Source organism: Ostrea edulis, chromosome 5, assembly GCF_947568905.1.
Source record: "Ostrea edulis chromosome 5, xbOstEdul1.1, whole genome shotgun sequence".
Lineage (NCBI taxonomy): Eukaryota > Metazoa > Mollusca > Bivalvia > Ostreida > Ostreidae > Ostrea > Ostrea edulis.
The window spans coordinates 54,008,316-54,023,146 of NC_079168.1; the positions used below are offsets into that span (position 1 = coordinate 54,008,316).

The window sequence follows — 14,831 nt, forward strand, 5'->3', positions numbered from 1 at the left end:
CTGTGTGGTTTGATATCTCAATATGTCACCAATCTTAGGAGGTAACACTTAAGGAAATCAGCTACTTTAACATTTTGATGAAATTTGTCTCTAATTTCAAGTTTCCTTCAGTAGCTAGGTGTTTGTATTACATAAGTTACATGTTTAGTTCAGACCTTTACATGTCTGAATATTTTATCAATCTTCAGATATTAGGCTTATGAACCTTTTTAAGAACAGTACCCCTATCGCAGCAACGTGGGGGGACACACTGTTAATGTTTCTTTGCAGTAAACGTAGCCTCAGTCAAGGTTAATACCTAGGTATCTGGGTAGTGCAGTTGTTTTACAGGAATTATCCAACCTTAATCTTTATCTGCTAGGTTAGATTGAATTATATTTCTACACCAAACCCTTACTTTTTTTCTTGTTTTGTGAGTTCCCGATAACCCAATTTTACATATTTCATTTGCCCCATTTCAAACTTGAACGTCATAAGGAAGAGAGAGAGTAAAATTATTAGAAGTACGATAGGGAACATGTTTGTGTCATGCTTTTTCGTTTTGCTTTTCTGTGTAAAGGAGAGTTTTTGTTTAAATCTAACAAATCACGGGAATGAAGTCGAACACCTGAAACAACTTGTCCAGCAACTTAATGCCAGTCTTCAACACAATGTAATCGAAATTGATCGACTTAAGAAAGAATCTGCCAGCCTTAAAGCGACATTAACCGCCAGTTCTAAAGGTAAGTTTGATTTACTTGAAATATTGAATAAAACAATTAATCAAATTTCATTTACTAAAATAAATTATATTTTGTAGAAAATATAAATCTCTGCTCCATCTATTGTTAACGTGTGCTTTACTTTGCTCCACTCTGTAGTGTGTGACAAATGTAGATCTTGCACTTTTCAATATGCGATATTAGTATATAAGGTTTGCGATAAAAATATTTTGTATAGTTTCTTTGAAACTGAGCTAACCCCAAAGTGTGACGGAAGTGAAGTGTTATATAATTTTATATTGCGAAAGACATACATCTTATAGCATTTTAACAATATTGAACATGCTTAATAATTACAAAGCTGAAAATAAACGACCAATTCTTACACAGTCTAGCAGATGTAAATACAATAATATAATGATAGTAAAAAAAAAAAGGGAGAAAGACGATACAAATTAAAGTAAAGTAGAATGTGTATAATGTTTTGTACTAAGCGAGTTTAACTGTAAATGCATACAATAATGATATCATTTTAAATCCAGATCCTGTACCCATCGCTTTCACGGCTAGACTATCCAGCAATATGGTACTATCAAATCAACAGACCGTTATATTTGATAATGTACTTTTAAATCTCGGAAACGCTTACCATGAAACATACGGGCATTTCACAGCTCCTGTAAGTGGTGTATACCAGTTTGCTGTTTCTTTGTTAACCGGGCCAGGCGGAAGTAATTCTTACTTTGCAGTATTGAGAAATGGAAATCAACTTTTAGGCAGTATTTACATTGTTAAGGACTATTATTCTTCGTCTGTGACAGTTACCGCTCACTTAGATATGTCTGATGTTGTGTTTGTCAGAGCTGACAGTGCTTCTAAACTTGATGCTGGTTATTACTGTGCTTTTAGTGGGTTTTTGATTCAGTGATTGAATTATAAATGAAGCCGCGGGTGTCGATTCCCGAAAACATCATCAAAGGTGGCACAACGAATTTGGTATTTTTAATCGACTTAGAATTACATTTTACATTTTTACAATCATATACATGTAATGTTAAAGAAATATCAGCTTTAAATCTATAAAAAAAAAATTGTAGAAATATGCTATTATGATAGTTTTGTATGTAACTTTAACCAAGTTTAAGATTTCATCAAAATAAAGATTGAGGCTGTATTGAATATATGGCATTATATAGAAATCATTTTTGTACAGGAAGACAACAATGTGATTTCCCCTCGTTCAGAGCCATTGGATAGGATTTCTAACACAAATATTGATAACAAAAGTTTATAACCCTTATTTCTTTCCTGTCATTGAAATAGTAAATCACAATTTTGTAACACAAATTCTCGACACACAAATGACAGCTAGTATTGCTTTAAAAACCCCAAGCATCTCTTCTTTAATGGATTTAGAGAGGGGAGGCAACTGTAGTCAAGTAATCTTCCGTGATAAGAATGCCACTGAAAATTTTATACATCTATGAATACAATTTACCAATAGAAAGCACTGAAATTTCCAAAAACTGCAAATATTTTTTAAACGTTCATTTAGATCACGAATCTCATGGAATATACATGTACAAATGTGTCAGTTTTGCATGCACAATAACGAAATCGATCTTGAATCCAAATTTGGCGAATACGTTATTGAAAAAAATTCAGAAAATTAGAAATAGTCTATGTTTTTCAAGAACTTCCCTTTATAAGGAAGATGTTCTTCAAGCTGACATCAAGTTTGATGGTACATGTATTCCTTTGGTAGTGTTTGAGCCGCCAGTGTCGCTTTCTGAGGTACGTGCTATTACACGCATCAGTGGTGCGCCAACAGTCCTGCGAATTAGACCCAATACCCACGAAAGTTCTGAAACAATGTTTGGAGTGTGTTTTGTCAATCATTACTGAAATTATTAAGATTTCTTTCTTGGAATCGAACGTGCCATTGGATTTCAGAAAGATATAGTACGACCATTAATTAAGGTGGCTCACCACGCCTTGAAATGGTTTCTCAAATCAGTACGAATTGATTTAATCGTAAAAGATATTATGATACATGTATATAATAAGTATACATGTCAAAAAGGCAGAAAATATGCAAATTTGGATAAAAACATGATTTTCAAAAATTTATTTCAACACATGTGAACAAAAGAGTCGGGCGGATTTGAACTCGAGATCTCTGGTTCACCACCAATGCTTTAACCACTGAGCTACATTGATAGACAAACAAATCGATCGATACAAATAATTTCACAAAACATTTAAATCGCCATCTTGTGACCTAGTGTCATAAAGGTATAAGCTTACCTTAAGCGCCAAGGACTTGACAAGGATGGATTTTCAGAAAGTATATACCAGTATCAAACTTATCTTTCCTATCTAAATTATTGGACAAAGCAGTAGCATCTCAACTTGAAAAAACATCTAAATGCTTACGAGCTTAATGACCAGGTGCAATCTGCCTACCGTAATAGTTACTCCACAGAAACGGCTTAATTAATTAAGGGTTCACCATAATATTACCTCTACATTGGATAGGAATTCATGTGTTGCACTCGTGAAGCTTGATCTTTCAGCCGCATCCTACGTCATCGACCATAATATTCTAACAAGAATATGCGTATGGAGTATGTTTTTGGTATAACGTGATCGGATCTGTCATGGATAAGGTCTTATCTCTCTGATCGAAATCAACAAATTGCTGTTGGATCTACATTGTCCAGAGTTTCTACTCCACTATGGTATTCATCTGAGTTCTGTATTGGGGCCTTGTCTATATTGCATGTTCTCCAAACCAATCAAAGAATTTGTCGGAGGCATAACGTGTTATCATTGCTACGCGGACAACACCAGGGTATACCTGATTATAAATCCGAACTACAGCTGGGACGGCATTGCAGACAGACTTTCTGATATTATAAGATTGATCACTGCTCTTTATATTCACCTTTCATTGACAACTGCATGCAAAACAACATACTCAAGCTAAATCAGAAAAAACAAAACTTATCCTCTTTGCCCCAAAATGTAAGGCTTGTGAATTCTCAGGATATCAACTGACTTTCGGTGGATCTGTCATCAATAGTGCTTCATGTGTCATAAACCTTGGGATGTTTTTCAACATCACACTTAGCATGGAGTGTCAAATAATTACATTGACCAAATCATATTATTACCAACTTCATAATATCGGTAGAATTAGATCTCTTATAACGGGGGATGCGTGCAGGACACTTGTTTGATCACTGATTACATCCGGTCTTGACTATGAAAATGCACTTCCTTATTGTGTTAATTCAGCATCCCTGCAGAAGTTACAGAAACTTCCAACCATTGACATATTGCACCAATTCTCATATCGCAGGAAGCGTATAGAGAAGCCTAGAGTTTATGATACTGACAGGAAATACATGTACGCAACAATGAAAATTATAACGAGGACAGTATATGATATACACGTACTGTATGAAAACTAATGTAACAATATTTTTTTTATTGATAACAAAAACAAAATTAGTATCCTTTCATTAACGACGTGACGGCCAGGAAAAAAATAAGTAAAAAAAGCAAACTTTCTTATGCATAACAAATTCGGGGAAAAGGTGTCCCATACCCTGTCAAAATCACAAATGTGCACCGTCTCCAGGATAATGCAGGGATTTTGCCTTGAAGTATTAAGTATGAAAAATAACATAAAAATATGTGAAAATGTATTATACATTTCAAATTATAAAGAAAAAATGCGTTTCGTTGTGAAAAGATAGGCTAGAACTGATAGCTTGTGCCAAACGAGCACCCTTGAAAACCAACTAGTCACCACGTGTAACATAAATACAACCCACCATACCATTTATTTCCAAATCTAAAAGACAATTATTTTCCACTAATCTCCGTACTGCGGAAAATATAATGTCCACACTCCACTACACTTTGTACCTATATGTAACAATTACATTGTATAATAGAAAAACAAATTGCATTACAGCGCACCATGTCGGTTGACGCCAGGTTTATTTTCTCACAAATAAACATGCAAACAAAGCAGTACTGATATAACATTGCGTATTCATACCAAATAAATATAAGCCTCCTCCGCCGACGAGGAAAAACCACAGATAAAAAAACAAATGTTTGAAAACCCTATGGAAACCAGTTTATCCGCGGTAATATTGCGGAGTAAGCACAAAATTGAGTGGCGGAACCTCACTCTTGTATGTATTAAATATGAATACCATTTTCATGGATGTTACAATGAAGAAATAAACTTAATGAAAATATTAATAGAAAACTCGACTTGCTCGTGAGAGTGTGCACTAGAAGGTTCAAGGTATCACACCGGTAATTATTTTCACTATATATTACTATAGAGGGGGAAAAAATCATTAAAAATCAGTTTACAAAATTGATGCCGAATAACACAGTCAGACACGTTCTATGTTACCTATCTCGTCTGCCGACACCAGAAAAACAACACCCTACTCGGCATTTTCGAAAATAAATTACCCGCAAACAAGACTACCCTCAAATCCACGTGATTTTCACATGTGTGTAAACAGCCGGAGTGCACCTCAGGAAGTAGCCTCAGCTACCAACAGTAAATAGTTCCTTTGTATACACTTGGTTATTTCTACAAATTACACAAAATTTCCTAATCAGGGGTGCAAAAATTAATAGAAAAGAAGAAGAGGAAATGAGAAAAATCGCGCAAGGAGGAAAATATTTCTTTAAATATATGGAACTACAATTGACTAAGTTCATTTTGATTGGACAATTACCGGTGTGATACCATGTGAACACTCGATAATAACCCTTCCATAATCGAACACGTTTGCCAAATACTGAAACCTTATTGGCTGTAGCTCAAATAACAACCGAAACCTATCAACAAGACACTTCCGTTACATTATTTACATGTCGTTAATACAATTATTTGTCGCTATACTACGTAATGCGAAAAGTGTTATTGGTGGTAGATTTTTATATTTGTATTTATATCAAAGTTGTCGACATTTTGAGCATTGTTATCACACTATTACTAAATCTAAAATAGTGCGAAATTTGGAATCCGGTTTCGTTTCCTGTACATGTCGCTTGAGTAGAGTTACACAGGTTTCCCTCTTCATTCACTTATATCTTTTTATATTATAAAACTCCGTCGTTCCACTTGCTGGATAAACTGTATGACAACTCTCTATAATAATGTGACCACGACATTCTAGATGTTACTAATTTCACTGCTACATTTTTATCTTTACTCCATTTTCATATTTTCTTTGTTTTATTTATTGAAGTACATATATATTATATGGACTTAGACATGCAGTTGTATCTTTATAACAACACAGCGTGACAATATTTGCACTGGGGTGTCGACGACACGTCTAATAGTTACATGTAAAACTATGCAAACATGTAGGCTCTAATCAATTAACAAATTATTTTCAATGCATCAACAAATGCATGTGATTAAAAACGCAATACATCCCTAAAATTCCGACCTGACTTTTTCCACAGCGGCTGCTATTAAAGAGACACTACAGCTCATTTTCCACATTTTAATAAAGTCTTTTTAAAACCATGTATTGATAAAATGCTAAATTTCATATCGATACTGACAATTTTGAACAATTGGGATGCATCAATTTACTCTCAACTGCGCTTTGAAGATCGTTCGGAATTCAAAGGTTTCTTCATGCTGACTCGGACTTTTGAATGCTTATTTACATCACGTGGTTTTGAATGACAGCAAAGGTGTTCTGTAGGAAATTATTTAAATTCCCCTTCAAGGGGGTCCACACTCAACTTTCAAGTATGAAATTATTCCCTGCTCCTTATAATAAGTAATTATAAATCATTATTTCAACAGAAACCTACCATGTTCCCACTGACCGATGTTTTTACAACTAACACGTGTCGTGTTCAGATAAAAATAGCACTTACTTTTAAACGTGGTGTCTTCGCAGCTAGTCTCAATGGCAGATTTAGGGGGCCAGGATCCCCCTCCCTTTTTACCCCACAGATTGTGAATGAAAATCCAAATTTTGCACCAGAATGGCCGATTACTTTGGCTAATCTTTGACTTTCACACCCCTCTTCGGAAATCCTAGATCCGCCACTGAGTTACATGTGTTTCTCCGAGCTCTTTGTTTTCCAACGGTCATACTGATACCAAGGTAAATTTTATTTCACGTATGAGTTTTATCTCATTCTAATTTTACCTCTTTTCTCACAGAATCTGTCAAAATTCTAGATCTATCAACTACACTTTCTCTCTCTGGACGACATGCTGCACTGTTTACTGTCTATGCGCATGCGTCTGAAGACTGAAAGGAGGAGACTCGGTATTTTGTGTATAGGCCATCAAAAAGTATTAATTTTTACGTTAAAACGATAATTTTTAACTTTAGATAAGTGTTATTTTCGCAAAGTTCATACTTTCAACAATGCAACAAAAATTGAGAAAGCGCTGGGAAAATTGTCATTTCATGATTTTTGCGCAAAATGAGCTGTAGTGTCTCTTTAATAAGAACGCTGGGTAAAACTCAATATGTCTAAAGTTTTCTCTTTGAAACTTTGATTTTTTTTATTTCAATAGGAAAAAAATTCAATACAATTTAATACTTTTTAAAATCTTTTTTTTTTAATTTCACTAAAGGCTCTGCATGGAGCAGAATAGTACAAAAATGGTAAAATCAATAACAACAATGTTGAACACAATGAATGAAACACAACAGGAAGGTAATATTATATAAATATTGCATGTATTTGAGGGTAACATTGAAAATTTTCACCCCGAGAAAACCATTGTCAACCGAGGCGTAGCCGAGGTTGACAATGGTTTCTCGAGGGGTGAAAATTTCAATGTTACCCTCAAATACATGCAATATTTGTTTTATTATACTGAATGTTATGTAAACTGGAAAGCAGAAAAACTTACGTCTGTTGACATTTGATCAATCACTGTCGTGCAATATTTCGTATTTCGATGCGGGTACTCGCGTTTATTACAAACGCTCAAACGACGTCGTCTAGCAATCTACGGCGAACCGTACGCGCATAAATTTGACGCATGTGATAATTTTTTATAATACCACCCGTTGTCAAGTACTGTTACCCGTTGCTAGATACTATCACCCTGGGTCGCGTGTTTTCTGTTCTCAGAGGGTAACAATATGTTTTTTCAAATGCTTCTCGACCAATCAGGTTCGAGTATTTTACATGAAAGTATAATAACATAAAATATGGACAGTACTAACTCTGATTAGAAGTTTGAGAAACAGGAACAAACAGAAATGTTGCCATACTGTAAAGGGCCCTGGTGACGGAGTTGGGTTAGTTGGACGTAATACACACGAATGTGATACACGTTCTATTTAGTGGTGTTATATAAGCCCAGTGTGTGAACTTTTTGTTAATAGTGCTATACTTAAAACAATGTTCAAGTTCATTACTAAGTGTAGCAAACAAGAAACAAATCAAAAAATAATTCAGAGAGTATTGCAGCCTGTTTTCCGCTTACTGATATTATGTGACAGAGTTTGGGTACTGTATAGAGATTCCGAGTTGATTATATTTTTTTCAGTAGAAATACTGGTATGCTTTTCTTGAAAATTGTTTATATATTCCTTGATTAAATTTTTTGCAGCCCCTCCTTCCCTTCCCAAAATCACGCATTAATATTTTATTGGCTATTATAATTGTTTTTAAAAATCTACTTCTTATTTCAAAAACGAGAAACATCTGTTGAGGCAAGAGGCGTAACATGTGATGAAAAGAGGTGTTCCAGAATTCCTGGATCCGCCCCTGATTATGGTAGAACTACAACACGCCACGTTTTGTAGAACGTCTACGCAAAGGAAATATTTTGCATTATCAACTTAGAAACATTGCAAGCAATCTAAATGCAGATCTTAAAGATCACTTCTTATGTGATAATTCTATTTGTGATATGTGTGGTCACTATACTGAAAATGCTCATATTTATTTTTAATTCAAATGTTCTGACTTTGCAGATTATAGACATCTATCAATGAAATGCAACTTGCTGTTCCTTTATCACTGAATTTACTTTTGTTTGGTGAAAAATGTCTAAGTTTTAAAGTATTTGAAATTGTTCAAAAGTATATTATAGATACTAAAAGGTTCTAATAAGTGCTAATTATATACAGTTGAATACACTTGTCAATAATGCAATTATTATCATCTTTTCTTTTTACCGGTACTGCTCTTTTCTGTCAGATCTTGTATTTGTTTACATCTTTCATGTTTTCTTCTCTTTCATTATGTATATACATGTATATGTTTTCCCCATTCTGTTTGTTTGTTTACCTTCTCTATGTTTATATGTATATACATGTAGTTTAAACAAGTAGAGACACTTTAATGACTATGTTCACATTCGTCAATGTTTGGAATGTCTCCAAAGAAGAGAGCGTGGCCTGTTGAATACTTCCTTCCTGCTACTGCAGCTGGTCGGGTTGGTGGACCGTCAATGTATAGCCCGCCAGGCCAGAATGGTTCCTAGTTGACAATAATTGTTGACATCTTTTCTTATCGTAATTTCGGAGAAATTGTTCACGATGTGTACATTTCTATGAAATAAGACTTGCACTATGTCCGTGGGCGCAATGCTATTCTCCCGTAATCGTACACAATATTTTCTGATATTTGTTTTGGCCTAGGCAAGATCTACTGCTTTCAGATTCATACATATCTGACCTAGAGGTTATAAAACTTTTTGAGCACGTTTTCATACTCAAACTCAAATTGTGCTCTAAATCGTATTCAGTGAAGGTTATAAACTTTAACAAAATCATTATCATGAACAAATGGAGGACATGCTCAAGATTTTTCGGGTATGTTTTGAAGCTAGCTCAGAGTTGTACTCAAAACAAACATGGCTGAGTTTGAGTATGATCATTTTTCGAAATAGAGTTGATTGATAAACTAATTAATCAAATTAGCATATTGTTTATACCTTAAAATTTATAAATATTGTTGAAAACGTGTTTTTTTTTTAAAAATCATTTTATTATTTCTTTAAATTCGTGTATACTATTAATAAACAAGAAAAGCAAACTAGGGATATTGAGGCGGGGATGATTTCAAAAGTAGATCGGACCGGAAGTGCTATATGAATTTGCACTACCTGGGGATGCTTGCATATTATGGCCATTTTGTTATAGAGAGGATTTTTACAGGTATATGTGCCGTATTAAACAGTCTTTTGTTCGATGTTAAAAAGCAGACCAGGCGTGAATTATGCCTGTGTAATAAACTATGAACAACAATACGATTTGATAGTTTCGACAAATCATATATGGGTATTAAAGCAGTAATGGTCTACTCAATGGTGATTTTCTGATGCATGTTATGGAGGATTAACGTTTATGGTGGATGTGCGAAAGCGCGCGAGAAAATGTCAGAAACATCATGGGAGATGAGGATTTTCTTTACAGTATATAGTCGTACTGAATGGTGATTTCATGTTCAACATGAAATTTAACTCCCCCTCCATTGCTCAAAGTGGTTTTGTCTATCCTGTTTCCGCCTGACTGTCTTTTATCACTGAATATGTCCCGCCAACAGCCTGCAGGCCGTCCAATCTTTCACGTCGCCATATGATATTGTTTACTTTCGAAATCCCACTTGCAACGTCACATGATCATAAGTATTTCTAAATGGGGCGTTCATTATCCGACTCGGAAAATATATTAAGTGGGAAATCGGCTTGATTACTTTTTCATCCAATTGAGTTAAATTGCATAATTAGCACAAAATGTATAAATTGCATAGCTTGATATAAACACGGGTGTTTTTTTTTTTTTATTTCAACGGTGATACTTTAAGAATACGGCATCAATAGATTTAAAGATTTCCTATATTCCTGCTTGTAAAACTTGATCCACTATTGTGGCCACATCCTACAAACGGGGCCATGATTTGAACACACTTGAATAAACTTCATGTCAGGAAGCTTTCATGCATGCAAATTTCAACTTTTCTGATTCAGTGGTTATTGGGAAGATTTTTAAATGACCCCACCCTATTTTTGCATTGTCTTGATTATCTCCCCTTTGGAGGGAGCATGGCCCTTCATTTAAATAAAATCGATTACCTTTTACCCAAAGGTGGTTTGTGTGAAGTTTGATTGAAATTGGCCCAGTGATTCTTGAGAAGAAAATTCTTAATGATGCCGCAAAATTTTCGCTAATTCTTTTAATAAATTATCCCCACTTCAAAAAGGGTGTGACGGTTCTTTTGAAGAAACTTTATTCCTCTTTACCCAAGCATGCTTTGTAGCAAGTTCGGTTGAAATTTGAGAAGACGAAAATATTAAACATGCACGGAAGAAAGTTCACTTTAACTTTCAGGTCAGGTAGATTAAAAGTGGAACGCTATTTGTGTATTTTCTATTTTCCTGTATAAAAACCATTGAATTCGTTACCAGTACTTGATAAAGTCCTTGTAAAGCAAAACACTATATGACACTCCGAGTTTTCTGAAGATCTATCAAAAATAAAAAGTATCAATATGAAATTGGCCAGTCTTGAGAGGAAGATTGAGAGAGACAGTGGATTTTTGTATTGATTCAAAACTAAATCCTTATATTTATGTCACAACCAGACATCTTGTAATGAGAAACATCTGTTTCAATGCAACGGGTTGTAACAAATCCACGAGACGGAAAAATATAGATTGAAAGAAGATGATGATCGTGAAATAGTTTACATTTGTAGTGTGATAATTGCATTCAAACTCTTCGCACAAATCCCTGATGGCATTTGCTAGAATAAAAAAGACTTTGAGGTGAGAATATTATTGTAATATTTATCTCATTTTGCGCCTTTCCTTTTTTTCATCTTCTTTAGTTCAAATTGAACGTTTAGGAGTCTAGTCTTGAAATCAAAAGATATCGAAATCTCATTACAGGGCGATAATAAAAATGAAAGGAAACATTGTGGTTTTAACTCTTAGTTTCACGGGCACAGTGTTACTGATTTCACTGATCGTCGCTATGAAAATCTCTGTCAGTCATCACATCATGAGAGACAAACAAGACACAAAAATGCAGTCTGTGTTGGAAACATTTCGTGAGCGTAGGGAGGTGAGCAAAGGAAATTCCATCATAAATAGCTGTTTCGAACCTAAACTATTTAAGCCGATGATGATCCATCAGAACAGAACTTCCGGTTACGATTTCAGGAAGGCAACAATGAGATTGAACGACGAGAAAGTCGCCGTGGACGACAGTCGATTGCTCAGCTTAATCAGGAACTACTGGATACAGAACCCGTCTCTACAACCGTACAAATTCTACGACAACAAGGTAGACTATTCGTCAGGACAGTCCTCCCTTGTAGACACTATCTTGGGTAATAAGGTATGACGTCACTTCCACTTCCTTTGTAAAACAAAGAGACAAGCAATGCTAATATAAAGGTATTCATCGATTTGATTTTTTGTTGTTGCGTGTTAGAACTACAAAGTCCTATTGAATGGTTTTTATTAATACAATGAGATAGAATATCGCATAATGGTCTTTATACTCAATTAAATCACGAACAGTTAATACCGTATATTGGGTAGTTTTGGCGTCAGGAATTTTCAATGGATTAGTAGTGTGAAAATCTTTGAAAACATGTCATGTTATTCATACAGTTACTTATTATTTAACCGTTATAGCTGCATAGTGCTATAGATTATGCCAGGTTTCAGTTTGTTTTAAATTTATAATCATGACATTCTGTGATATTTTATACCTGAATAAAATGAAATGAAAAAAATCTTAGCGCTTTATTTCTTTTAATTGGAGGGGGGGGGCACAATTTCAATTAACAAATGTATCATTTATATAAATAGAATTTTGGCGCCTTTATTTTTGGCGAAATATTCTCACCCACCAAAAAACCAACATTCCCTACGCGCCAAATTGCCCAATATACGGTAACGTTATCACAGGAAAGGGGTTTCTATGTGGAATGTGGAGCATACGATGGTGAAACACAGTCAACAACGCTGCTCTTCGAGAGATACCGGAAGTGGCAGGGATTGCTAATAGAACCCGACCCTCAGAACTACCAAAAGCTGATATACAAACATAGGATGGCTTTCACCATCAACGCTTGTCTCAGTCCCTTTCCTTATCCAGTAATGGTAAGAAACATCAGATCACAATCATTGCAAACGACATAGACGTGGATATTTGTTTGAATTCCAGGATACATGTATGATATCTGTTGAGATTATATATTGGTATATAGATAATAATGTAGAATAGGATATGATTGATACATGTGATACAACACTTGAATATGCAGCTAATGAAAGGTGAAGATAACGAACAGTGATCAATCTCGTAACTCCTACTATCATATTTTCTTGATATACTTGAGATTGGTAGTAAATTTATCATCTTTCAGTTGAAACTTCTTAGGCATTTGATGGCAGGAATTTTTAAGTTTCAGCGGAAAACCCCTCAGATTAATTTTGTATGTTTGTATGATACATGGGGAAAGAGTGATAATCAGTTCTAATTACAGACTTTTGGATTCTTATAGATGAGACTTGAAAGAAAAGGTTTATATTCAAAAGTCGTGTTGAATACATCCACGTCTAAGGGAGCCGAAGAGACTGACGTCCAGTGTTTTCCGTTACATTCCATCCTCCTGGCCCTGAATTTACAAGCAGTGGATTTTATCAGTCTAGACATTGGCGGACTGGAACTGAACGTTTTGCAGACGATGCCCTTGAATTCAACTAATATTGATGTCATATCTATTTCTTGTGACTACTGCAGCGAGAAAAATGAAGCTGGCATTAAGAAATTCTTACAAAACCACGGGTTCGGTGTAGTTTCTAAGCTTGAAAATTATGATGTGTCATCAAAAGACTTTATTTTTCAACGCCGGTAACTATTATAAAAATATTTCGATTGTGTTATCTTTGTAGAGCTAGTTGAAAGTTTAAAGGGACGCGAGTTATCACTTCACGATCAATGCAACAAAATGAAAACCAATCTGGGAATTTCCAATTAATTTTGGTCAATGTTGGAAAATAAATTGTTACACATGGGGGTGGGGGGTGAATATAAGTGGCTCCCAGTCACCCATAAAGCTCGAAATTATTCAATCATTCCATGAATTAAATTATTATGTGAAAAATAATCTTTAAACTGACAAATTTTCACCATACAAACATGTGGTATGATGTTCAGTGTCTTTCATTTACTTGCGCGGAGGTTTTGTGAAAATAGTGCAAAATTTATTCATGTAGCTCGTATTTGATATTTTGTTAAATCTTGTTATCTCGTACAACCTTTTTTGTTAACAACAGAATATCCTCGTTGTTATAAGTACTGAATTAACAAATTGAAAATTGTCAGCTGGAGAAAATTCTACCATGGAAGTAAGGAACACGCAGGGGGCGTGGCTAAAATTCGAAAGAAAGAAAAAGCCAATGTCATTTGTTGACATACATTGTAATAGATTCTTTTGTTATATGCATTAGGATACACGGTGGTACTTACATATATTGCATCAAGTAATGTCTCATGTTATGTACATTGTCTAAGCTCATACTACTAGTATTACTGTATATTATGTGTGAACCATATGAAACCATATTGCACATATAAACATGACATGTTGATCTAGTACCAATGCACCGTCCCGTGGTATCTTTTGCATTACAGTGGAGTTAATCATATGTACTTATACTACCTTTACTATCACTACATGTAGATTTGTTATGTATATATATATATATATATATATATATATATATATATATATATATATATATGGTTTTTTTCCCTATGTGTATTTCTGACTGTTTTGCATTAGGATACACGGTGGTACTTACATATAATACAAATAAGTATTATCATGTTCAAATGTCTCATGTATGAACATTGCTCATACTAATAATGCATATTTTTCTTTTTATCGTCATTGCACATTGAAATGTTAATAATCATGTATGCTGTATGCCCGAGAGGGCCCTAATTTGGAAATAAATCATATTCTATTCTATACTGATTCATTATATCAATAAAATATTGGTAGTCTTGTTAATTCTTGTTCTGTAATCAATAAACATCAATAAGCATCTACATGTGATCTACTCATT

The 14,831-nt window shown here is 34.5% G+C and overlaps 2 protein-coding genes across 2 annotated transcripts; both read left to right on the forward strand.

Moving 5' to 3' along the window:
* The first annotated feature begins 448 nt into the window (after positions 1-448).
* Positions 449-1,880, forward strand: LOC125651803 (complement C1q-like protein 4). Its single transcript, XM_048880582.2, has 2 exons — positions 449-722; positions 1,244-1,880. Exons 1-2 carry the CDS (start codon positions 518-520, stop codon positions 1,627-1,629), a joined length of 591 nt encoding a protein of 196 aa, XP_048736539.1. The 5' UTR covers positions 449-517; the 3' UTR covers positions 1,630-1,880.
* A 9,553-nt stretch (positions 1,881-11,433) lies between these two features.
* On the forward strand, positions 11,434-14,417 carry LOC125649196 (uncharacterized). Its single transcript, XM_048876489.2, has 3 exons — positions 11,434-12,084; positions 12,663-12,857; positions 13,262-14,417. Exons 1-3 carry the CDS (start codon positions 11,647-11,649, stop codon positions 13,613-13,615), a joined length of 987 nt encoding a protein of 328 aa, XP_048732446.1. The 5' UTR covers positions 11,434-11,646; the 3' UTR covers positions 13,616-14,417.
* Positions 14,418-14,831: the final 414 nt, after the last annotated feature.

What these genes read in the sequence shown, in the direction of transcription:
- LOC125651803 (XM_048880582.2), top strand. Translation starts at nt 518, where the DNA reads ATGTTTGTGTCATGCTTTTTCGTTTTGCTTTTCTGTGTAAAGGAGAGT. An exon ending in ATTAACCGCCAGTTCTAAAG is followed by an intron (nt 723 to 1,243) that starts GTAAGTTTGATT and finishes TTTTAAATCCAG; the next exon opens with ATCCTGTACCCATCGCTTTC.
- LOC125649196 (XM_048876489.2), top strand. Translation starts at nt 11,647, where the DNA reads ATGAAAGGAAACATTGTGGTTTTAACTCTTAGTTTCACGGGCACAGTG. An exon ending in ACACTATCTTGGGTAATAAG is followed by an intron (nt 12,085 to 12,662) that starts GTATGACGTCAC and finishes ACGTTATCACAG; the next exon opens with GAAAGGGGTTTCTATGTGGA. An exon ending in CCTTTCCTTATCCAGTAATG is followed by an intron (nt 12,858 to 13,261) that starts GTAAGAAACATC and finishes GGATTCTTATAG; the next exon opens with ATGAGACTTGAAAGAAAAGG.